At 35.0% G+C, this 25,929-nt stretch overlaps 1 protein-coding gene across 5 annotated transcripts in view; it reads left to right on the top strand.

Annotated features, from left to right (window-relative positions):
- The window catches only part of LOC117159861 (uncharacterized), a 213,852-nt gene that overhangs the window by 74,987 nt on the left and 112,936 nt on the right, over nucleotides 1–25,929 (top strand). For all 5 annotated transcript variants that reach the window (XM_033340035.2, XM_033340034.2, XM_033340037.2 and 2 more), the window contains exons 2-3: nucleotides 507–709; nucleotides 23,657–23,905. In XM_033340035.2, coding sequence (XP_033195926.1) covers nucleotides 507–709; nucleotides 23,657–23,905 — 452 coding nt within the window. The remainder of the gene's footprint in view (nucleotides 1–506; nucleotides 710–23,656; nucleotides 23,906–25,929) is intronic.

The following is a 25,929-nucleotide window of genomic DNA, read 5'->3' as shown; positions in this document are numbered from 1 at the left end:
TACGGTATTAAATTTGCATTTAATTTTTACTTCATTTTACTGATACTTTCCAATTTCCAGAATATTTCCAAGACATATGACTCTGAATGTTTTAATCTGACCATATGTAACAATAATAAAATAATATAATAATATTATAGAATAAGATAGTAATAAAAATAATAAAATAATAATAGAATACAATTTGTACGCTAATACGATTCCATGGCGATAATTGAACATAGAATACACCCAATTGTCTAAGAATCATTAATTAATCACCACCGAGTATATTTTCCTTCAGACGAAACAAATAAATGTAGAAATGTCAGAGAACCTGTTAAATTTCAAATGATCGTCAAACGCGGTGTTTCTTTTATCCGACAACACTCGGATCGTCGTCGCAGACAAAGCGCGTCGTTCCCATTGTCGCTCGTTAACATTATTATCAACTCATTGAGAATCAGTATCGTCCTGTGATGCGGGTGCAATTGACTAAAAGCATTGTTGTTTATCTATTATTCCAGGCCCAGCACCATGGCGGCTGAGGAGGGTGCGCTGAGTGGCGGACTTGGGGCGAAATTAAAATGTCCAACCCCTATATCACGCTTGAGGGTGGAGAAGATCGAGGGTGGTCTCATGGTAGCTGGGGTTGTAATAGCTGCGAACTGCCAGATTGCTCTTCCGGCATTCGGCTTTCTCTTCATGCTCGTCGGCGCTGTGCTCACTGGTTTGTATCTTCCTCATTGTTTCCACCCACTCAACTACCTACATAATATCGATATTCTATATTTGCCGGCATTGTACTCTGCTTCCAATTGTCTGCTAATATCGGGACAAAGTGACGAACGACAGATCCTTGACCGTTGTTAACGATTTCGTGAAAATGTCCTCGTATCAAACGAAGCAGCTGCGCGCCAACATGCCACAACTACTCGTTCGTATCGAGCATCGATTAGAATTGTTTCGCTTGCCGAACATCAAGAAACGGTTGAACGCTTTTAACCTAATAGATGTTTGCTCTTGTAGTTAAAGAAACAGCGTGAGATTATGTCCTACAATTCCGTCGAATATACGGCGCCTCGCGAAGCTATTTTACCAACATATCGGATGCGTTGTATGAAACTTTTTAAAAATTTCGTGATTACTGTAACGAGACGCGATTATCTTGATTATAATTGGAACGTTTGAAAGCGAACAGAAAATGCATACTGAAGTTACAAGACATTTATTGTGAATATATATAGACTTATTGATATTGTTTATTGGTATACAATTTGAATAGTATTCAAGTTCATTTATACAGTTCTTAAATATATATTCATTAGCAACAATTATCGTCAGATGGTCTCTCTACATATGGTGGCTTATTAATACAAAGAATAATGGGCTGTTTTTTTTTTTTTTTTTTTTTTTTGAGATTTAAAGTTTATTGAGTCCAAGAATACAGTTTTAGGTACACTGTTCACAATAAACGGTGAATTTTTGTAATGGTATGTTAGGCAAAGGTACGGATATGCGGCGGTACGACGTAGCCATGCTGTATTATGTGTCGGTGCTTTACATTTTTCGTTGTATGATACAGTTTTTGAGTTTAAGCCTCTGGGGAGCGGAGCTTTTTTATGTATTTTTTTTTATTTTTTTCTGTCCTGAAAACTTGGTCGCTGAATAATGGGCTGTTGAAACACGTTGGTGATCTTTGCGAAGTGTATGCTTCCAATAAATATGTCGCAATTTTTATATGCATTTTCAGGTTCATTCAGATTTTACCAACGTAATCTCGATAGTCGTATCTCGTTCTGGAGCTAATGAAATTTCAGAATTCTACAATATGTATAATATGTTGTAGAAATTGTATAAAACGAACATAAAATGTTTCTAGGAACGTTCGAATAGTTTCGTGAGCCACTGCATACGACGTTAAAACATCCTTTGAATCGATGATTTACCTAAGATCGATAGTTTAATGAATATTTTTGGAGAAGCAACGAGTTACATCGATCGATGCATCAAAAAGTACATCGCTGGGTATACACAATAACAACGATATTGTTTCTTAGTAACAGAATATTCTTTCGATAACAAGCAGGAAAATAAGGATGCATAACAACGAAACATTTTCTTTTCAAGAGGATATTAAGCTGTTGTCGTGTTATCGATCGCGAAAACGTCGAGAACCTTAGACAAAGACTTTTCTTAAACTTATTTTGATAAGAGGAAACAGCGAAGTCTAGCGAACATTCACGAGCAAATGACCGTGTTGCAACGTCTTCTTCTTCGCCGTGACTTCTCCAGTTCGTAGTATAATATTCACGTTGTTAGTTCTTTCATAGACGTTTCAACGTCTCTTTGTTTTCTTCGCGTTGCTCTTACGTTTCGTGCTTTCCGTGTTCTTTCAATCGAAATTTTAACATTTGTTAAATTCTCGTCGCATAGTCGTCTCTTTTGTTTGATTGCTTTTATGCTCTCATCTAATTTTACTGGAATCAACGAGCGAACATTAAACTCTACGGAAGATAAAAATATCGATGTTCGATAGAAACAAATGGAATTTCCTGCTCTGAATACATTATTTCAAATACATATCGATATTCGATTTTCTTTGACTGCTTGATTATTCTTTCGTTCATTATGTCGTTATATTCGTATCGTTTGAAATGATGTTTCAAACGTGCTCTTATCTTTCGGAAAAAATATTTCAGTTTAAAGTCCAAATTCATTCGTTTCGAACTTTTGTCCACAAGTTTGCTTGTTTTCTTACGTGAAAATGTATCGAGTACGTAGGCAGTTTTTTTTTCTCGTAATTATTGCTTATGACAAGACGGATTTTTATGCATTTGTGGGAAATTTGAAGTTGCAAAATTGTGCAAAATCTACGCGATATGAAAAAGCGTATCAAATATGCAAAATGTGGCGGTTTGCGTAACGTTTCGTAGGTAGAAATTTTCCACAGAGACTCTATTTTTCAAATTATTTCAGAAACCCGAGTTTGCATTAAAATCTCTTGTTTACTGACGACATTAATATCCAGTGCAGTAAGCAGTCGATATAATGAAGACTAAACAAATGCAGAAGCGTAATAAACTTGCGTAAGCGATGGATCGGTATCTTGAACTCGTAATTCAATGCAAAATAATTGTTGCACCGTGGCGAAGAGTGGCTCGGTACTTTCCATTTCGGAGAAAGTGCACAGGATGCACATGATTCTCGAATTATACGAGAAAGTTGACGAATACATCGATATACGTATATCACTGTTAATATAAGCAGTAGATTCATACAATACGCAAATACGAATATTATACGCGTACAATAAAAATATTTTTTCCATGCGTCAATCTCAGCATCAGCAAGAGGAATATATTTTTTAGCCGACTGTTCACAATTACGTCAATCGCTATAGTAGGTTATTAACGACTCAGTGGAAATTATAGATTGAAATAATTAGTTATAATTAGTCGAAATAATAATTATAGCGTCATAATTTTTCGGCAAGACTAGTCTGTTTTGAAAATGTTAACAATCGTAATGTTTAATTAAAGCGTTCTAGTCTGAGATCTTTTACGCTGGTGGAATTACCATTAAATTATGATCTAACAGCAGCAAATTTGTTGCGGTCTGAGATGAGATATGATGCACGGTAGTTTTCGTATTACATAACACTACATATTATAGAGCGCGTCGTCAGAGAACTATGGTTAGATTAACATTCTGTCTATCATAATTCTCGACATTCTGTTTTAAGGAATGATCAAAGATTAACTTGTTTCGAGAGAATTAAACGTGAGCACAAGCTATGGGTTAGGAGCCAGGATGTTCAAGCAAACACGTAGCAGCTGCGACTTTATATTTCATTCTCTCAAAAAAAGCTGCGTTTCCAATTTCTCTGAAATTTACTGAATCTCTGAAATCAGAAGTGTAAAGTATTTTTTTTTATATATTTAATTTAAGGTATAACGCTGGATTACTGTGAGCAGTATGTGTGTGTATGTGGCTGCAAAAATTCAATTATATGTATTGTAAATGTTGATTCATGCATGGATTGTGGTATGAGTGGGAGAGAGACACGACAACCATTTTATTTAAACGTGGGTGGACAGCGATATTCTGCCTTTTTTATTTTTGTTTGGTTAGTTGCAGTCACTTTTTAAAGAGTAACTCATAGAGGCATAGGCTTGGTTTCTCCAACAAGAAATAAATAAAATAAAATAATAATTGTTAAAAGAATTATTATATGTAATAATTTTTCGTTATATTATTTATATTTATTTTATTTAGTTATATTATATTTAACGTTTTCGAACGTTTCGTTCTTCTTAAATTTTAAAATCGTGGAAAGAGTTCAGGCTTGTACGAATATTTGTTTTTACATTTCATATAAATGTACCATGTACATGTGTGCAGGTATGTGAAAGTTCACCACGAAAATTTTTTCCCAGCCTTTGGTTTACTTTACAACTTGCTTGCTGAACTTCGTTTCTTTTTGTTTGAACGTTTGCAATAGTAGCGAAGTTTGTTTTCAGAAGGGAAAGAGAATGTAACATTTTCAGATAAAAGTGACATTTGTTTTTCTTGCTTTAACACACTGCATCCACTTCAAAAGAGTGTAATAAAGTTTTATCGTTACTGTGTATATTTTCGTACGTGTTATATTGGACGTAAATAGTCATTCATGCAAACTTTTCTCGTGGCTGGAGTTCGGAAAGCACAACTCGTAACGCGTACGACTGTGAAGCAGATTGCAGCTCGAGACGTATCTGATTTTTACGCGGAAATGAACTTTTCCTGGAATCTTGAAACAAGAAAACCATCTCAGGAAATTGCACCAACTTCCGCCAGCATTTTTTATGCTGTACATCTCATAAATAGTTAAGCTGTTAGTTCTTTGCGTTTATTCATAAATGGCAGATTTGTGAGAAAAATAGAAAAGATAAAGATACGATGTTCTGATTAGATATTTTAAGTTGTAAATGATATTTAAGCGTTTTTAAATTGATCGCTGTAATTCCTTCGACATAATAATTATAAGGAGATATATATATATCAATGTTATATAATATAAATAAATAATATATTACAATGTATTATAATGTATAATAAACTACAGGATAGTATCATTAAAATATAAAAACGAAAAATTTCCTCAAGTTTTTAGCGAATTCAGAGCCCAAAACTATAGAATTTTCCAAACAGTAAAAGTAGTCATATCTTATAATAATGTTATTGACGTTGCAAAGAGTTCATGTAATTTTCCTATTATTTTGTATTTTATATATTTTGTGTTTTAATAATCCCATTGTAATACATTGTACGTCATTGAATTTATCTCACTAATCGTTTTCATATAACGCAAAGAAAATTATACGTAGCTGACAGTTAAAAAAATATTCATGTCTTTTTTCCATTACGCAAAAAGCACACGGAACATTAGAAAAATTGCTCGGTCTGCCGTGAAGCTTCTATCTTGTTTATAAATTTATTGCTCGTGGGAAAGTGGTGAGAATAAAAGTAGCTGACGAACCCTATGTATATCGAAGCAGATAATAGCGCGATTTTCCTCCTCGATGAAGATAACGGCGCCAGAAAATTCTTTGCAAGATACCGGGGCGTGGAAAATTTAATTTTCGATATACGCCAGCCTGACGAGACCCTCGTAAATCAGTTGCCAGCCAATCTAATGTATGCAGTGAAAATTCAAAACGAGTAATTCCAACGTCTAGCAACTTTCGAATGAATGTCGGTTTCTAATACATTTCGGATTATAATTCCATACGTGCGTGCAAGCTTGATTACATGCTCTCTCGCGTAAACTGAGATTTGTTATTCAACGTCTTTTTCATTTGGTGTTCTGCAGCTTTCTATCGTAGACAGAGAAACGCGTATTGCACGAAATAAATGCTTCTTTCATGGAAACAGATGGAGAAGAAAGCATTGATAACAGGAATATTTTTCTTTTTACGTGGAAACGTTTATTTTCAAGTATGTCAGATTACGTCTCTCTTTAATCTCGTGTAATGCAGCATAAAATTAATGAAAAGAATAAGATATACCTGCGACCTAGAGATTTTCGAGAAGATTTAAAAGGACAGATAAGATCAGATACAGCTGCAAGCAGAAAATATCTCGTAATTCAAATCTCTTTAAACGATGATATTTACTTGAAGTATTTCGCAAACTAATTATTTCTCGATCGCTTTACCTCGATCATCGCTTACGTAAAACAATACGAGGAAAATATTGCAATTCTCAAATGCACACGCGTTGTACATTATGCTGCACCCGCAAAATATTTGTGATCTTGCAGATATGATATTCTTTGCAATTATTCATCTTTCTCTTCCAACGTGTTTCTTGATTATATTAAGGAAGAGGATATGATACGTTTACGCTTACATGGACTACTGTGCATAATACCAATAAGGATGATTTAAAAGAGCAGATAAGCAAGAAAACATATTCTTTTTCCTTCTGTTGAATTATGTATTTTTACTTTTACATCCGCTTCTATTTTCTTCTCATTATTATTATTATTATTATTCCTTTCTCGATGGGAGATATGATTTTTGGAAGCTTTTATATTTTCCTAATTTCTATAGGATTCTTTCGATAAAAATTGTTAATGGTATTATTAAAAAAGAATTTTTGGAATAAGCGATCAATTGAATTAGTATTCATGAAATTTCACTTCCTACTCTTCTTACTGATCTATCTTGGATGCATAAGTGTTTCATGAATAATCACATTATATTGATATCGGTAACGTATACTTCAATAATTATGGCTATTTAGATTTCATAGGTAATTTTAATAAAAGAAGATACAACTTGAAAATATGTTTCGTTGCACTGTAGCAAACTGAAAACATCGTTTTCTTATCTTTTGTTGAACTGTATATACATACATTTAGAAAAATATATATATAATAAATTATATATTATAAGAAAACAAAAAAATATATAAAATATAATATATAGAAAATATATATATCTAATAATGTAAATCCCTAAGGGAAATTGAGTTTATTTTGGGAATAATTAAATTAAATACAGTAGCAGTTAATAACAAATCTACTACAAATTTTACCTGGAAAATGGAGAATCGATTTTTTAAGTCCTAAATTACCGTTCTTCTCCATTCAGCCATACCATTCCATTCAGCAAATTACTGCCGGTAAAACAAAGGAAAGGTAGAAAATGTCGATTGGCGCGTAGTTTGGATTCTATAGAATTTACATATATATTTTTTTAATCTTCTTCAGTTCCATTGTTACTATTCAAAAGTTAACGTTTTATTCGTTTATTATATACATTTCTTAAAGATAAGCCTAATATCTTCAGATAACTAATTACCTGTTCGCAATATTTGATCATTATCGTGCTACATGATCGGTATATTAATCCGATGAAGTTAGTTCGTAAACTCCAGATTAAGCTAAACTTGAGGTTAAGTAATAGCTGTGGGGCACACATAACGCGGATAGCAGTCTTCCTCGAAGCCATATTGTCATTACATCATGAAACGAGCGTAAGGAAGTATAATTCAACTCTTTCTCGACGAGTCGTGTCAAGTTTGCTCGTTACGTAAACTGTGTATGTTAATGTACAATATAACGTGTACACATTTCATTCAATTGTCATGCCTTTTTAACGAGCGCAAGGTAAAAAGTGGATGGATTCAGTTGTAAATATATTTTCTCCACTTTGTCAACAAACAGAAAAAACGAACGCAACTTTGCTTTTTGTGAGACATCTGCCGATTGTCGGTGATGCAAGGTGAAGCATCTCGTGTAATATCGTTTTTTACCTTAGAACATCTCCATACTACAACTCATAAAATTAAGCAGAAGCTCTACAACAAATTCTGTTTCTCAAACAGAATTCAATCTGATGACTTACGAGTGCATTGATGTAACTCTTGCAGGAAAATGTGATTATGAAAGAACAGGGTGTTAACGTACAATGTGTATTTGCTTCTGTTCGTTACTTTTCGTGCATTACGTGATTCATATGCATATTAAAATCTTCTTTTTAGCCATTGAGTAACGCGAAAGGAATAAAAAGTGAATTTTCTATTATTTTCTTTATAGCACATACCGAAACTAATGCACTGACAAAATTTATAAAATTGCGAATGCATTGTTTTATCTGTTGAAGAACAATGTGGCTATTAAGGTACGATACTTGTCTCCGTGTGTTATACTTCGTATATTACGTGTGTACTTCATCTACTTCATATTAAAGTCTTTCTTTTAGCCATCGAGTAGCATGAAAGCTATAAATCTTCAAAAATGTGCCATATTTGCTAAAACTTGCCATATTGTCTCAGAAATATTGCTATTTATTAAACCCACCTTTTTATGAAAATTAATTCAATTAGAATAGAATAGAATAGAATTATTTATGCTACAAGATACAATAGAACAATAGCCTTGCAGCCTGCACGTAAACAACTAAAAAGATAGACATAAACTTACTCATAACCAAAGACACATACGTAATAAATAAATCTTAACGATAATATCTACCTATGTACAGTGTTGTGAATAATCACAGACTCAAACACGCTTCCCGTGTTATTTTTTCGATATTTTCGAGAAACTACTTATCCTGGCTGGATATGTTAACCCCTTAACCTACGATTTACGTTCGAGAATTTTGGGCCGAAAACGTAAACAAGCTATTATACAGGGTGATTGGTAACTGGTGGTACAAGCGGAAAGGGGGTGATTCTACGCGGAAAAAAAGTCGAAAATATAGAATATACATTTTTTTTAATTTTTTTTTTAATTTTTCCATCGAGACAACGATCTACAGCGAAAATTCAAAGTCGATTTTCTCGAAAACGAAGCTTCAAACGAAAAATTTTTATTCTATATTTTCGACTTCTTTTTTCGCGTAGAATCACCCCCTTACCGCTTGTACCACCAGTTACCAACCACCCTATATATTATATTCTATATTATATTTGGCCCGATCATCGTAACACGGGCTATGCCCGTAATATTTACGTATGGTCCGATCATCTACTACGGGCTATGCCCATAATATTTACGTTTCGCCCGATCATCGTACTGCGGGCCATGCCCGTAGTTGTAGGTTAAGGGGTTAAGTGAAGTTGTTCTTGTAAAAGATAAATTGAACTCTATAAAACTTTCGTAAGGGTGATAGAAGACAAAGCGACAATTTTTCAACGAAACGATGCTCCTATACATACAACCGCAACTACAACAAAGTGGTTTCACAATTTTGGGATAGAATTATTACGATGACCAGCATTGAGTGCTGATCTGAACCCGATCGAGCACCCGTGGGATATTCGAAAGGAAACTTTAAATAGGTTAGTGGATAGTGTACCTAACGGATTAGTAGAAGTAATCAAAAATAGAGAAAAATCCATTAAATATTGAACGGAAAGGTAATAAAATTAACGTTGAGTTTATACTCCTTCACAGCCAAAGAGAAGAATTTTCAGAGATTTCATTTCTTCCAGACCTCTGAAGAAGAGAATTTTTGTTTGTTGTATCTTCAGTTTTGCCGTATCTTATAATACCAAGTTGTATAAACAATTTCCTCAAACTTGGTTTCGGTATTACGAAAAATCTAAAAATAGGCTTCAGTTTATAATTATTCACGGTATTGTTCATCTGTATCTTAAATTACTCTCTGTTTTCTCAATTCAATTCTCCTCTCCTTCCTCCTTCTCTGCCTCAATTTTTCGATATAATTATTTCATTTCATAATATATCGTTTTCGTTACAATCGAATAAAACAAGCTTAATTGAATATAATAATATAATTAATAATTAAGCTTCGGGGCTTCCAAAACTCCTCTCTACATTCAGACAGTAAAATAAAAATTTCAATTTCATCGAGAGACGATTACTCCGCAGGTGAAGTTAATTTTAGCAGATGCCTAGACGTCAATATCAAGGGTTAATCAACCTCTCAACAGAGATACGGCTTTTGCGAAATGGACAAACACATAGGAACTAGGAAACACGCGTTATATAGCATAATGCAAACGTTTACCATTCCAAGCTCGGCATTCTCCGGTGATCTGACGGAAGCCTCTGTCGCATTCGCGGAATTCGATTAGTTATGTCGAATAAGAAGCCTTGTTTCTAGGCTGAGCTGGTAGTCGATGTTTGAACGGTCAAGTCATTGCGACTGATCGATTCGAAGGAAATTACCGCGTCGATCGAGTTACACGGACGACGAATAAACGGTAGGCTTCTTACGAAAGAACAATCGAAGATTGTTCGTACAATCGACAAACATCAGTCGGTGGAAATTATACAGAAACGAGGAGTCGTTTCTTTTTTACCTACGAATTCTCGATCCTTATTACGCAATGCTGTTACAAGTCACAACGAAGCGACGCTGGCTACACGCTGCCGGCGTTTTTTCGTTTCAATGCAATCGATATGTCTTGTACGGATACGGCCACGTAATTCCTTTTTAATCCTTCATTCGTTTCCCGATCCACGCGAGCTTAACCTTCTGCCAGAAGCCCTCTTTTCTGCTAAAACCTGATAGTAAATTGATCCCACTATAGTTCGCCTTGTTATCAAAGAATAACATTTTAAACGTTTGGTGCAGATAGACCGTGAACGTTGACGAAAATTCATATTTTTATAAATGCAGCAGAGGCAGCGAAATTTGAAAAGAGATTCGTTCGTTGAACAGTATAAGCTGTGATCTCAATATTTTCTATATTTTTGATTTTACATTTTTGTATTTTTACATTTTCGAATTCTCTATAAATGTATAAATATCCGTAGCCTTATTTTATTTAATTACAGGTAATAATTACAAGTAAAGAGCTGTTAGTGATAAAAATACGTTATCGATATAGCAATAGCGATTGAAAATTATGAAAAGTATAAAAAATATCGAAAAATAGAGAGACACGATAAAGGTTGTGAGTGTTTAAATAAAACACAGAAATATGTTTCTGTTTTATTTTACGTCGTACAATATCTGGATATTACATTTACAAAATTATTGTTTCTCGAACGATCAATGTTCCCTTTCTTTTATTTTTGCAATAGCCAATTTGAATGAACTTAATTTATAAACTTCACGTTCTAAATAAGTACAATTTACTTGCAACATTTTCTATAATTCTAATTTTTATCGTCGTACTGGTATTTTAACGCGAGCTTTCACGTTCATCAATATTAAATGCTGTGAACTATTAAAAATATAAAATTCCATTGGCTTTAATATTTTCTATATCAGATTAAGGATATTTCTCCTTAAAAAGGCTCATCCTATGACAAATTACGTAGCTATAACACGACGATTAATAATAGCAATTGGTATGGCGCGTTTAACGAGTTTTAATTTTCTATTTAAATTCTATTACTTTGTCTTTGTCAATATACATAACTAATGGAAATGCTTATTTGCATCGCAAATGATCAGTAGGTTCCAAGAGGATCGATTTGCCTATGCCAACCCGACATCTTATAAATAAAATATGTAGATGATTTATTACGCGCCCGTATAATTCAGAATTAATTAGCCGTTAACAGCCGCGCATAACTGGCTTACTATTTCTTTTCCTGCTTCTTGTTGCTGTTTAAAATTTATTTCATTTTACCAGACCGCGCATTTCCATATACGAATACTTCTAATCGAAGGCACATCAGAAAACGCATATTAAAATCATAAGTCGAAAAATCGTCTGCGATGTAATTTATGACAAAGGAAGTGACTTTGCATAGTCTACCGAGTTTCGACATAAAATAGTCAGTTGTGCAATGAGTTTGTTCGACTTTGATACGTTTCGAAAAATATTACAGCAACTTACGCTTGTATTTCAATCATTTAATGACAGCAACGAACAAGCAGGAGAAAAAACGAATATTACGACTATTTGATACAAAAGTATCACTTGTTATTCTGTAGATCAGATTACAGACTTTCCTCGAGGCAGAGCAGAAAAATTGGATTTAGGATTATGCATTTAACGCTGGAACTACCGATAGTTAGCACGGAGTTATTTCTACCAGTCAGTCAAAATGACAGTAGAAATTACAGAAGAAATTCCATGTTATGTACATTTTTGGTATTATCAATCTATCTGGGATCCCTAAATGAAGGTTGACACATTTATAGAATTGTAGAACCAGTCATTTTGACCGGTGTGGCATTTCTAGTGCTAACATTTAGCGATCTAGCGATCGATCCGAAATTTTCCTGATAACTGATATCGTCATATCGGATAATACGCAGTAAAAATTTTCAAAACGCGTGGCAAGTTGTACAAAACGGGGAAACTGGTTAATTGGGGTTCGATAAACAGATTACAGGACCCTTTTACACTTTGACTGGTATTGGTATAAGTAGCCTTGATACAAAATTATTTTGAGTTTGAATACATAAAAAACAAAATAAAATTCATTATATTATTCTTTTAGTTATCATTGCGAGAGTCATTACATCATTGCGGAAAAAGATATAACATGAAATAGAAATTTTAAAATAAAATTGTAAAACCAGCCAATTTGACTGGTGTGGTAGTTCAAGTGTTAATTATGATTAAATATTTAATATGATTATCATTGCGACGATTAAACGTAGTTGAATATTTATTTATAGCGAACATATTGGATTCAAAGGTGTTTGAATAAGTCGATGTAATTCGTAAATCGTATGTAGCTTAATTGTCAGCTTTTACATGCACAATAAATAAGAAATATTCTCCTTTTCTTCTTCGCAAAAATTTCTCCAACTCTCCTCAACTCTATTAATCCTGTACAGGAAACGTACGTAAATTTTTTGATAAAACGACGAAATTTTTTAAGCTATGGAGTAGATGAGCTACCTAGACATTTACAAAACCAAGTGTACGATGCTGATAAAAGACGCATTTAAAGTTTTTAATAAAACAACGAAATCTCCTAAGTTACTAGTAAACTGCTAGAGCTGCTTAACTATGTTACGGGTATATCCAAGTATGGATGACGCTCTTCTTGATCGAGTTAATTAAATACAGGATATTATATAAAGGATATACAACATAAAAATATTAAAAATATATTATACCATACTTTTTATTAATTTATATTCTAGATAAAGTATTACATTATGCTGTATCGCATGGTAATTGTTAAAACATTCGAAACACACTTGGGGTGATTTTGGGAACTTCGAACAATAGTTGTAGACTTCGTCATCGTCTATTCACTGAACATTTTGAGGATGAAAAAATCACTGATGTACGTCTCACAAGTATGCTTATCGACTAAATGAAAGATCTGAGATCCCTCGGAATAGTCAACCTGGAAAACTTATCGCTTTCTCCATTTCAGAACTAAATAATCTTTTCTTTACAATGAATCGAAGGCGATAAACAATAAATTCCCGCTTGTCGCTCTATTTACGTTCTGCGTACCGATGGTCGGATTTGCACCCTGCAGGGAACTTATCCGAATCACGCTGGGCGACGAACGTGTTAATGCATTTGCAAAGATTAATTTGCAATTAATAATGCAGACGTGCATCGATTACCTAGATCTGGCACAGTGATTGGCGACGTTCCATTGAAGAAATATCGAACTCGCTACGCAACCTAGTGATACAAAGAAAAATTGTCCAAGTATCGTGTAATTAGAGAAAGTTTCTTTGTCTCACGAGCGATGTTTTCGATTAGATTCTTCGATGTTATCCGAAGAAATCGCCGTAACACGGATAATTGAAGAATCCTCTTCGACATTTCGCAGCACCACGGACGATCTATCAGCTGAATTACCATTTTAATGGAATTTTGAGGTAAAGCGCACTTTCAAGGTGCTCGAAAGAACAACCGAGCAGACGCACGAATATTTGCTCAACTCTCTGAAACTGAGCAGCTTGGAAATTGAAATCTCGCTTCTTGATACACGGCTAAGAGGGCTGTTGAGATTCGCGTCACGCAGCCTTTATCTTCGCTTCAGAATCTATCGGCCATTTTGCTCGGCTCGTTACGGTACACCATTTGAGAACCACTATTCTTTGAGGTGATCGAACTCGGTGATGGCAATACAGCGTTTATGTCACGAAGAAGGAGAGGGCAATGAAGAAGAAGAAGAAGGAGAAGGAGCAGAAGAAGAAGCAGAGGAAGAAAGACTCACTAACGGGCAACAGCTGGTCGTTTACTTGTTTGGCCACGGTTTCTCGGATACGGGTCCGGACCGTTGTTACCAACCGATTTATCAAAACCGGTCAGTCCTTCCAACCTCTTTCGCCATTCTTTTTCTTGCCTCTGGCTCTGTCGATGAGACCGGTCCTGTAGCCCATTTCCCTTTCGTTCCCCGCCGTTTGCTCCTTCTACGCTCACCAACCGGCTACTTTACATGTTGGATCACGTATCGGGAAATTTCTTATTTTTCACCAGCTATCGAGATCTAAGGTTGACAGGTTTCTTCGGAACAATGCGCAAGTAGCTTTCAGCTGAATCTCACACTGGTAAAAGTTGCATGTTTTCTCGTCTCAGTTGGATTTATATGAAATTCGACGGGACTACGCGAAGCTGATTCGCATAAAGTTTTCAGAAACGTTCTTAAGATGGTCGAAAGAGAAGCTAGGAGATTTCTTATTCTCTTTAGCTGGAGCCTACGAAGGTTTCGCGTTGACGAGTTGCTTCGCTGCAACGTGCAAGTAAATGGCTTGCTGTGAGATCAGAAAATGGGAAAACGTTGCTTTCATCTTAATATTTGTATAGAATTTGGAGAACTGGTCTCCGAAAATTTTCAAAATACACAGTTTCATTCTCGAGATGATCCACGAGAAGACTAAAATCTTGTACTTGATTCGATTTAAGCTATTTTAGTTTCCTAGAAATTGCACTATTCTTAGTTACGCTTTAAGAATATCTTTTTGGTTTCTATTTTTTCTTATCCACCTTTTACTGTCATTTCTATATTTTATCATACAATTGCAGTTTAAGTCGTTAAAAATCATCTTGATCAGGTTGTATTCTGGAACGAAAATTTTAAGTTTCGAGTTGAACAGCCCGAGAGATCGTTGCTCTGGTACACTTGTATATACTTTAGCTAAAAATATAAGTTTTACGAGTTCTACTTTCTTATACGATCTATCATCGATATTATTAATTTTAGTTTACAATCTATTTTGAATACCCAGAGGCTCGATATTTTTTTACAAGTAATATTTGTTCCATTATTGTTTGCCTTGATATTTGCTCTTGTTTTTCTTTCATAATCGAAACGAAAAGAAATACTTTGTTATGCAGCAAATTGATGAATGAAATTCGTTAAAGTGACATATTAATGTCCGTAAGGCGCATAATGGTACATTTGCAACAGGCAAGTGTCTGGTTACTTTCGAACGTTAATAAGCGTTTTTAAACTTTAAACGATTCTTTCAGTCTCTACAAGCAGTTTCTCGCCCGCCTACGCGTTCGAATCTGCATACAGATTTCGCGTATAATGAAATCGAAAACGAGTTAAGTTACGTATGCCTCGTTCGTTTCTTCTCTGTCTTCCGAGTTTCTTCCCTTATAAAGATCGCTGCATAGGAGAATGACTTTCTCCAGTGGCTCGCAGGAAAGCTCGTTTAATACTCTCCCACGTGTTTCCATGAGTAATCACTATCTTCCGGTGGATCGAAAAAGATGATGAAAGTATAACGTGAATCAACTTGAAACGCAGGGGAATTCTCTGTATCCGATCTCTCGGTGAAAAGTAAGATTTCTTGTGTATTTTTCACATTTTTAGCTCCATACGTACAGTTGCTTATAAATATCTGAAAGGACTAAACGATTTGTAGTAGATAATAGTACACGAATAAAAAATGATCCAAAGCATCACTTCTTTTTACGAGATAAATTCTAATTATTTATTTAAAAGTCGATGGACGATTTCAGTTACAGTACATATTTTGTATAGTTGACTCGTAGTCATCTGGATAGTCTAACCGGTTTGTAGTAGCTGATACCACGTGAAAGAAGACGATGAGAAGCGTCACTCATTACGTTTTTAAAAAATCAACAAACAAATTCTAATTATTTGTTTAAAAGTCGATCGACGATTTCAGTTACAGTACATATTTTGTATAGTTGACTCGTAATCATCTGGATAGTCTAACCGGTTTGTAGTAGCTGATACCACGTGAAAGAAGACGATGAGAAGCGTCACTCATTACGTTTTTAAAAAATCAACAAACAAATTCTAATTATTTGTTTAAAAGTGGATCGACGATTCCAGTTACAGTACATATTTTGTATAGTTAACTCGTAATCATCTGGATAGTCTAACCGGTTTGTAGTAGCTGATACCACGTGAAAGAAGACGATGAAAAGCGTCACTCATTACGTTTTTAAAAAATCAACAAACAAATTCTAATTATTTGTTTAAAAGTCGATCGACGATTTCAGTTACAGTACATATTTTGTATAGTTGACTCGTAATCTTCTGGATAGTCTAACCGGTTTGTAGTAGCTGATACCACGTGAAAGAAGACGATGAAAAGCGTCACTCATTACGTTTTTAAAAAATCAACAAACAAATTCTAATTATTTGTTTAAAAGTCGATCGACGATTTCAGTTACAGTACATATTTTGTATAGTTGACTCGTAATCATCTGGATAGTCTAACCGGTTTGTAGTAGCTGATACCACGTGAAAGAAGACGATGAGAAGCATCACTCATTACGTTTTTAAACAATCAACAAACAAATCGCAATTATTTGTTTAATAATTGATCGGCGACTTCAATCAGGTACATTACATATTTTATATAGTTCGTGATATTTTCCATGTATACAATTGATCACTGTCATCGTGATAAAACGAAATTTCTTGTTGATTCATTAGTATTGATTATCTCTATACTAATGATATTTGCAATCTTTTCAATTGTTGAAATTTCAGTAGATATATATGTCGGAGATGAAAGGAAAACAGGAGCCTTCCCTTTGCAATTTTGAGAAAAGTTCTCCAATGCTTTAGCTTAGATCTTATCATAGCTGTAATTAAGCAGTTGTTGTCATTCGATCTGATTGTAATTGTTCGAGATTTGTGATAGCGAAATTGGGTTCGAGGTGACAACTGGTCGCCGAACGTAGCCACGGTCACGGGATAAACGTTTTGCCTGACGAAGGTGTGGAGTGGTTGTATGGTTCTCTGTAGAAATGTGCTTGTGGCGGCATACGGCTTCAAGAACGGACCTGGCCACATAGGATTGTACTTTGGAGGTGTCGATATAATGGGACACACGTTGTATTAACAATCAAACTCCAGACAGAAACTGCCTAGCAACGGCGTTTGGAACTTTCTCGATGCTTCCAACGAGTATACATCAAACTTTTGGCAGAAACTGCCTAGCAACGGCGATTGGAACCTTCTCGATGCTTCCAACGAGCATATAACAAACAAATGCAATCGTACAGCGAGAAAGATTTCCATCAGATTATTATTCGTGTGATCGCCTTGGAAAGTGACACATCGAGCAGTATACCAAGCGTCTCAGCAATCGTATTTTTGTGCCTAAAATTATTCTACGCATAGTAAAGAGTTATCCCGTTGACCGTGGATTCGTTTGAACCCAGGAACATTGTTAATAGCGTTAATTAAATTCATTATTCGTTAAACTTATTATTCGTAAAACATATTATTCATTAATCTTAGTATTCGTTAAACTTATCATTCGTTAATCTTATCATTCGTTAAACTTATTATTTGTTAATCTTATTATTCGTTAAACTTAATATTCATTATACTTTGTAAAATCTTGTATATACGCGTAAATATAATCTCTGTTTTGTAAAATGATGGCTAATTCAAACGGAGGATCGTTACGCGCCCTAAGTTCTAATGTTAATCCGACATATATATATATAAAATACGGTACATTGCGATAGAAAAAATATAATAAGAGATCTATAGTAATTGCAAACCTGTTAACACGAATATCTAAATTGGCTGAAGCAATGAATGCATTAACCTCATTACATATATGGTAATTAATGAGAATTATTAGCATATTCAACTTTATTAAGATTTCACACTTAATGAGGTAATAATCCTTGATCGATCGGAGAATTAATTGAATAATTTTCTAACAATTTGTCAGGTTTATCTCTTTTTACTATAAATGTTTTAATTAAGTATTCTTGCACGACTACGTAGAACGATTGTTGTTCTCTGAAGTTGCAAGACATTTATAACAAACATGCAGCTAGTAATTATTATATGACACGAACGGTATTTAATCTCAAATATATATATCAATGTTAAACATAGTGATACTAAATATCGTGAGTTATTAATGCAATGTTCAGATACTTTGGCGATATCTGCGAAGCGTATACTTGCAATAAATACCTTATGCATATGCAGTTCCAGATTCGTTTCAAATTTTACCAATATGATGATACGCGTTTCATTAAAGTGGCAATGAAATTTCAAAATGTCTGGCAGAACGCGTAGTATTCACAAAAATACGTAATACTGGAAATATATTGGTGTAATACGTAAGACTCGTAGAAGGAGAATAAATTTAATAATAAATAATAATATAATCATATTAATTACGTAATATTATTGCTGAGTGTAGCTTGAATATAATTCTATAATATTAATTATACAATAATAATAATAAGTATATTAATAATATCATATTATAATATAAATATTACTTATATCCATACAAATAATAGAAGATTCAAATTATTTCCACGATCTACTCTATGTTCCACCAGAAGCGATTAAAAATTTCGATACTTTTGAACGTACGATTTTCAGCCAGACAAGTCTCTCTAAACGAATCATGACATCGAGACAGCCATACGTTCTGGTTAAACGAGGAGGAGCTTTAACGAGAGCGTGAAGGAAATTGTCGCATAATCATAAAAACTGCTATCCCTTCAGGATTGCGAATGTCTTCCTTGAAGATGGTTGGTTACTATTTACGACATTCACACCATCAGCAAATTAATCGTTCTTTACAATACGACGGCGGCTTATCAGATTTTATCTAGCAAATACATTCTCCTTGCTGATGTGAGCAATTTGAAATTACGTGGAGATTGCAATGTTTATCGTTAGCATCTCATTTTGGAGAAAATCCTATCAGAAGGAGGATGAACGTTTCTCGAGGATTATACACGCCTGCCACATTTTTCTGAGATCTCTTAGTACCTGAATTTAAAAAACGAAGAGATCGTGTTTACGGCTCTGCGTGCCACTTTAAAAATCTTTTTTACGATCGAATTTGTTGAAGCTTTGAGATGATAAAGCTTGATCAAGTTAGTGATCGTTGTACTAAGCTACGTTCTATTTTATTTGACAACCTCCAGCTACGTAATCTCAATGTTTATGCAATGAAGTGGCCGCTTCTATGTTCGAACGTGTTTTTCAAAAAAGCATATTTACATGGTTTCTTCTAGTTGGATTAGAAAAATATGTCTTCTTTATGCAACGAGAGATCTCGCAAATCACATTACTTTTGTAATGCTAATCCTCTTCGTGATCGTATAGTTCCTGTTAGAAGAAAATGTATCTCTTTTGGAATCACAAATTAATGGATTAATGTGAAAATAAACACGAAATAAGATCTGTCAGTCGAGTTTATCAGTTTTATATACGACCACTTGGCAAACATACGTGCGTACTGTTATCGTGCAAATTAACACGGTACGAGATAAGTGGCAGGTAAGTTTCTCAGGTCTTTGACAGAAGCTACTACATTAGAACTTTTGCATACAAATGAAATTCCAACATTTGGACTCGCTCATAAACACGTCGTCAGAGTACGAGATCTTAACAGGCGCCAGATCATTTCGCAATTAAACTTCGTCATTTCTAACTGATGTCGATCGTTAACATTTGCAAGATAGAACAGTGTTCTCGGTATGTAAAACTAACGCGGAGCAGCTTCTTCATATCTTCCTATACGTAAAGACAACAGCTGCTTTAATAACAAAATTTAATTTGTTCAACAATTTCGGTAATTATTTAGGTAAAAAAAATCTGTTGTAAAGAAAAACACAGAGATCTGTATGTAGGTAATAAAAATATCGTTACAAATTAATTAGAATGTAATAGTAACATTAAATTACGTGTAATAAATTGTAATGGATAATTAGAAATTTTATGTAATTTTAGTTCCCAACTTGTATTCTTCGGAGAATTAAAGCAAGGGAGGAATTCTGATGACTTTTGAGAAGAGAAGGCAGAAACTGAATTAATTGGTTGGTTTAATCCCAAAGACGTGGTAGGGAAGAAAATAGCCTAAGGGGATTAAAAAGGAGCAAGAGTATTCTAAATTTGGAGCAAATCGGCTGTAGCTAGGACCCTCGACGTCCCATTATACTGAAAATTTCGACGAAAACATTATAGTCAGGTTTTGACGTTCATGGAACAGGAGTTTTCCAATTAATTTACTTGCATCATTAGCGAATGATTTACCTAGTGATTATCAACAGAACGCATATTATATGTCCATACACGGACTAGTTTGCAATACGACGTTCACAGTTCCGGTGAACAGCGCGGTGACACGAACGCGTTAGTGTTGTTCGTACCGCGTTAAGTTAATTTTAACACGTCCCGTGAATTGCATCTCACCGTGTGTGCGTTAGCCATTTATAGTTTATGTATGCTTTTGTTATTCTAAAATCGAAGCATCTACGAAACTTGCCAGTAGCCTGAAGAATATTCCATCGTGTTTATTAATTACTTATAAACAGCGAATTTATATTTTTTACGAACAAGACTAAGGAAATGGAAGTTGAATAGAGACTTTTCTCTCTTGATAAATATTATAGCGAGCTCTATACTTTGAATATTTTACATATTTCAGCGTGTTTTCATGTGCAGTACGCGTCTCTAACACTAGAACTACCGATAGTTAACACGAAGCTATTTCTACCAAAACCAGTGAAAATGTCTTTAAAAAATACGTAATAATAGAATATTTTTATATTTATGGATTTATTACTTTATTTACTTTTTTTTTGGTATTGTTAATCCATCTGAGATCCCTAAACGAAGGTTGACACGTTTATAAAATTGTAGAACCAGTCATTTTGACCGGTGTGGCATTTCTAGTGTTAGCATCTAGCGATCTAGCGATCGATCCTGAATTTTCCTGATAACTGATATCGTCATATTGAATGATACGCAGTAAAAATTTTAAAAACTTGTGGCAAGTTGTACAAAACGAGGAAACTGGTTGATTGGGGTTCGTTAAACAGATTGCAGCACCCTTTTACACTTTGACAAGTACCAGTCATTTTTATTGGTATTGGTATAAGTAGCCTTGATACAAAATTATTTCCAGTTTGAATGCATAAAAAACAAAAGAAAGTTCATCATATTATCCTTTTAGTTATCGTTGCGGAAGTCATTACATCATTGCGGGGAAAAATATAACATGAAGTAGGAATTTTAAAATAAAATTGTAGAACCAGTCAATTTGACTTGTGTGATATTTCTAGTATTAAATTTCCCATAAACGCATAAGCAGCTATAGACTATTTACAAACGATGAAAGTCTCTATTGCGTGTACAATAGTGAAAAAATTTGGCAATAAGAACACACGTTTGTACGATGCAAGCACAAAGAATGCTCAAGTTCACTTGTCAGTAAGATATTTCAATTTTCCGTGATTTCTAACAAATTCCATTCGCAAATTTTAGATTTTACACGAAATTTGTAGTTCTTAGAGACGAGAAATTCCATCTCCTGGAAGAAAAATTAATTAAATTATTTCGTTTATACTATGCAAATTGAGATTAGGTTGAATTTTAATAATAAGAGAGATTTAACTCTCGCGTGACATGGTAGTTAAGTTCCATAAAAACTCCTGACGCATTTAAGTCATTTTGAAGCAGGCCACCTCTTGCTCTTCTTCGCTTTCATTCGATGACCCTTTTTCGTATTTCTTTCCAAAACACACGTCCATAATTTCAAAGGCATTTTTTAATATAATTGCCAACAATAATATATAGATAAGTGACAGAACGAGATCGCCACTTTGGAATATAAAAATAGAAGCAATATGCCAAGCGTCGCCAAAAATAAATTCTAGAATTACATACTTTAGATGTTGAAATACGACTTCGTATATTAAGACGTAATCTAGTGGCGAATTCCTTCGTTTCTGCTGTCACTGAACTAGCGACATTTCTATTTTAAATTCCAATCGCCACTTATAGGCAGGAGCACCTAACAAGAAAGATTCATCAGCAAACGAAATTTGGGCCCCTTAAACACATCGCTTTTTATGGGAATAAATGTAGTTAATTTATTATAATAAATGAAATACATAGTATTAACGTGATACTCATATTATTGAATGGTTACATGCGGGTTGTGTGAGTATGGCAGACAGAGTTTAGACTGGAAGGTCGTCGAGACTTGTGTTGCAGGAATTTATTAATATTTTATATTTATTATACAAATAAACGTCTAATTCTTCATCGTCGATATTTCTACGTTATATGTTTAAACAGAAAAATGTAGTTTTTAAAAATAATGTCAATAATATCATTGCATTATTGCTTATGTTCTAAGATTACATGTTACTTAATATCCTTAAGTATGTTGATTACAATATACTGTTTTTTTATTACGTTGATTACAAAGTACTGTCTTTTTATCCATTGAAATTTCTGAAATCTAATACGATACGTCATTTCAGGAGCTAAATTTTAATATAGAAATTAAAGATTATATATTAAGAAAGAAGATGGTGCACTGGCGAAAAAACAGAGCACTTTGCAGAAAACTCTGGAAACAGCCAATTCCTTTGTTTTTTCTCTCACTTAACCAACGGCGTTTCTATTTCAAACTGCAATTACCGTTTATCGGCTGCAGCATTTAACAACAGAAATTGATCAGACCGAAATTTGGGTCACTTGGTCCGCATCCATCTCCAGAAGTGAAACTGCAGCGTGTAGCAAAACACTGCTAGAGAGCTTGTTTCTTTAACTTGTCCTTGCAACAAACGTCTATCGCAATTTGAAGGAGCTTAATTAACCACGACGGCGGGATATTACCGCCGATCATAATTTTCACGCGGCAAGTACCAATTTCCCTGTAATGGGTTCGAAACGGTACTAGCAATCCCACCGTCGTCTGTCCTTGCTTATTTAATTGAAAATCACCTGCCCTGCAAAATCACATTTCTCTCTCTTTCGCCTCTTTCCCCCTCTCCCTCTCTTTTTCTCTGTTTGTTCCCTTTTGCACCGTTTCTTCGCAGCGAGTATTGCACAGCAGTTTGATATGGCGCGCACGTTCGTGGAAGCGTGAACTTAGCCGCGAGCACTCGGCGAGATTAAATTTGAAACATTAATAACGCGGCCGAAAATCCCGAAAGAAGGTAGAGGGAAGCTGGTCCCAGGTCCGGGCTTTGAATTACGAAACCTCATTACGCGTCCCTTTATCCGCCGCGCCTTAAAAATTCCATCGTCGTTCGCGAGTTCTCGTTTAATACGAGGAAAAGAAATTGAAAGTGATAAAAAGGAAAAAGAAAGAAAAAAAAGAACGGTCGAAAGGAACAGAAAAGAGGCGATCGTTTCGAAAGGGACGCGAAGGAGAGTCGAAGCAAAGAGAGGAGAGAAATTACCGCCACACAGGTGTCGATTAATCGTTCACCAGAGGGTGGGAAAATGACCGATATCGCTTGACTCGGTGCTTACGCGTGCTTCATTTGTCTGTTTCAGCTGCGTCGTATCGCGGTCCCGGCCAGGATGAAGACAAGGACTCGTACGCGGCTAGAATCGCGTTCACGGGCAATTCGCGGATTCTGGGACCGATCTGCATAGTCGTGGGCGCCCTTATGCTCGCCCTCGGCGTGCTGCTTTGCACGCTGACTAGAAGAGCGCGAAGAAGGGAGCGCAGGGTTGGCTTCCATTGCCCTCTCCACGGCGATTTTTACCCTCTGAGTCCTGTTCAGGGTTCCAAGATGCTTGGTAAGTCGACATTCTGTCTGTGCAAAACGATACCTTCTCTTTTCAGATGCCAGGCCATCGAGCGCCCAACGATGCGTTTTTCCACGATTTTGGCAATATTTGCTGTTTGGTAAACACACATTCGACGGTGAGACGTTGTTAATTATTCAAACATATAGAGGCTTTTTAGTCTTCTGCAATTTGCAGCTGTTCTCGTCTTCCAGCGGCGTGTTTTTCAGTCAGGTTCTACACGTTTCATCTCTACCTCCGAACGATAGGAAATTTAATACAGAGTGCCTCGAAATCACGGTATAAGCGGTTGCCTGATGATTCTGCACGCAAAAATGAGTAGAAAAAGAAGAATAACATTGTTTCCTTTAACCTCTTGATTTTTGTACGGGGCTGTTTCTCCGTACGGCAGAGTTTGACGCGAAAATGATACAGCACTGCAATATGTGACGGATGATGCTGTTGTCTACGCAAGAACATTGGAAGGAAGTTTTTGATAATTAAATTATAATTTTTCTTAAAGGTATGATACATATAACTTTAATGATTTACTTTAATAATTAATAATACAGTTGGCGGTGATATGTTTTAAAGCGCTGTACGACACATAGACCCAGGTCACAATTTTTACACTCATAGCGCGATAGTGCTATTCAAATTGCTCTTCGTTTTCTATTTTGAAGCTACATTTTGAGGTTGAAGATTCCAAAAAATTATAAGGATACGGATTGGCGTGTTGAAAAGAGCATCTAACAATGGTATATTTATTTTAACGAAAAGCAACAATTGGTATCAAAAACAAAGACTATATATTCTTCCTGTATATTGTTAGCACTGTTATTGCGAGGGCAAAAGAAGTGTGAAGCAAGACAAATGAAAAAGTTAGTTTACTTCAAACGGTGAGCGAATGAGTAAGTAAAGTGAGCCACTATGTGTAAGTGGCGCGTCGTACCTAAGAAATTAAGGCTTCGTTTTCAAGAAAAATCGGTTTGAAGGTCCGCCAGGTATCCGTGTGATCTAATTGTAGGTTTCCAGTTACCCGAGTTCTCTTTCCCCTCGTGTCGATATTTATCAACGTGAACAGTGTCACGGTTTGCTTCCTATCGTTGCTGTTATCTTATTTCCGCACTGTCCGCGTTTGGAATGCTTTCATAAATAAGGACAAGGGTATTACTTTTTGTAAATCATTTTATTTACGTAACAAGTCGACCGTGTTGCTGTACACGTAACTCTGCTTATCTTATTAAATTATATATAATTATATTATATGGAAACTTACAATTAGCACACGGCTATCTGACGGATAGCTTCCAGCTAATTTCTCTGGAAAACAAAGCTTCAAAGGGAAAAATGTTATTCTTCTTCTCCGACTATTTTTTGTCTGTAAAATCTGTAGCATAATTTCGCAGACACCCTGTATACTTGGAGTCGAGTAGTATATAAATGTTATAATAAATAAAGTGGTAACCACAGTATAGCTATCATTTTGAATAAACATGTTTTAAACGAACGTTCGTAGTATAATTATAATAAAACTTTACTCTCTGATAAAACTGAGACTTCGTACGGAGATTGAAGTTATATAATACACAAGTCCCTGACGTTTTAGAAATATTTTGCGCATAAAATACAAATCTCGGCAATGCCTGATCTCGAGTTTTAAATTATCTTCAGTACTGGTGCTTGCTACATTACGAAGCGGAAAATGTTGATGTCTAGAATTGCAGAAAATATTCGAGCGTAATTAGCTACATATGCCTGTGGTGGATTAACAGAGAAGATTATAAAAACCTGATGGCCTGATTAAATTACATCACCTATCGAAAGTTTTGCCAGCATACGTCATTCGCCGCCACTTACCCAACAAATTTTCCAACACGTGATAGTTTAACTAACAATGTATGATAACTGTTTACTTGGGCTACATGTAATAAGTTAAAATTAGAAGCAGAATCGCAGCAAGGACTGGAAGATTTCTATTTAATGCCAAAGCAAAGAACTTTCCACGTGCGTTAATTTTCAGTTAATCGGACGTT

Source organism: Bombus vancouverensis, chromosome 5 (genome assembly GCF_051014615.1).
Source record: "Bombus vancouverensis nearcticus chromosome 5, iyBomVanc1_principal, whole genome shotgun sequence".
Lineage (NCBI taxonomy): Eukaryota > Metazoa > Arthropoda > Insecta > Hymenoptera > Apidae > Bombus > Bombus vancouverensis.
This window is presented reverse-complemented; position numbering and strand designations above follow the sequence as displayed.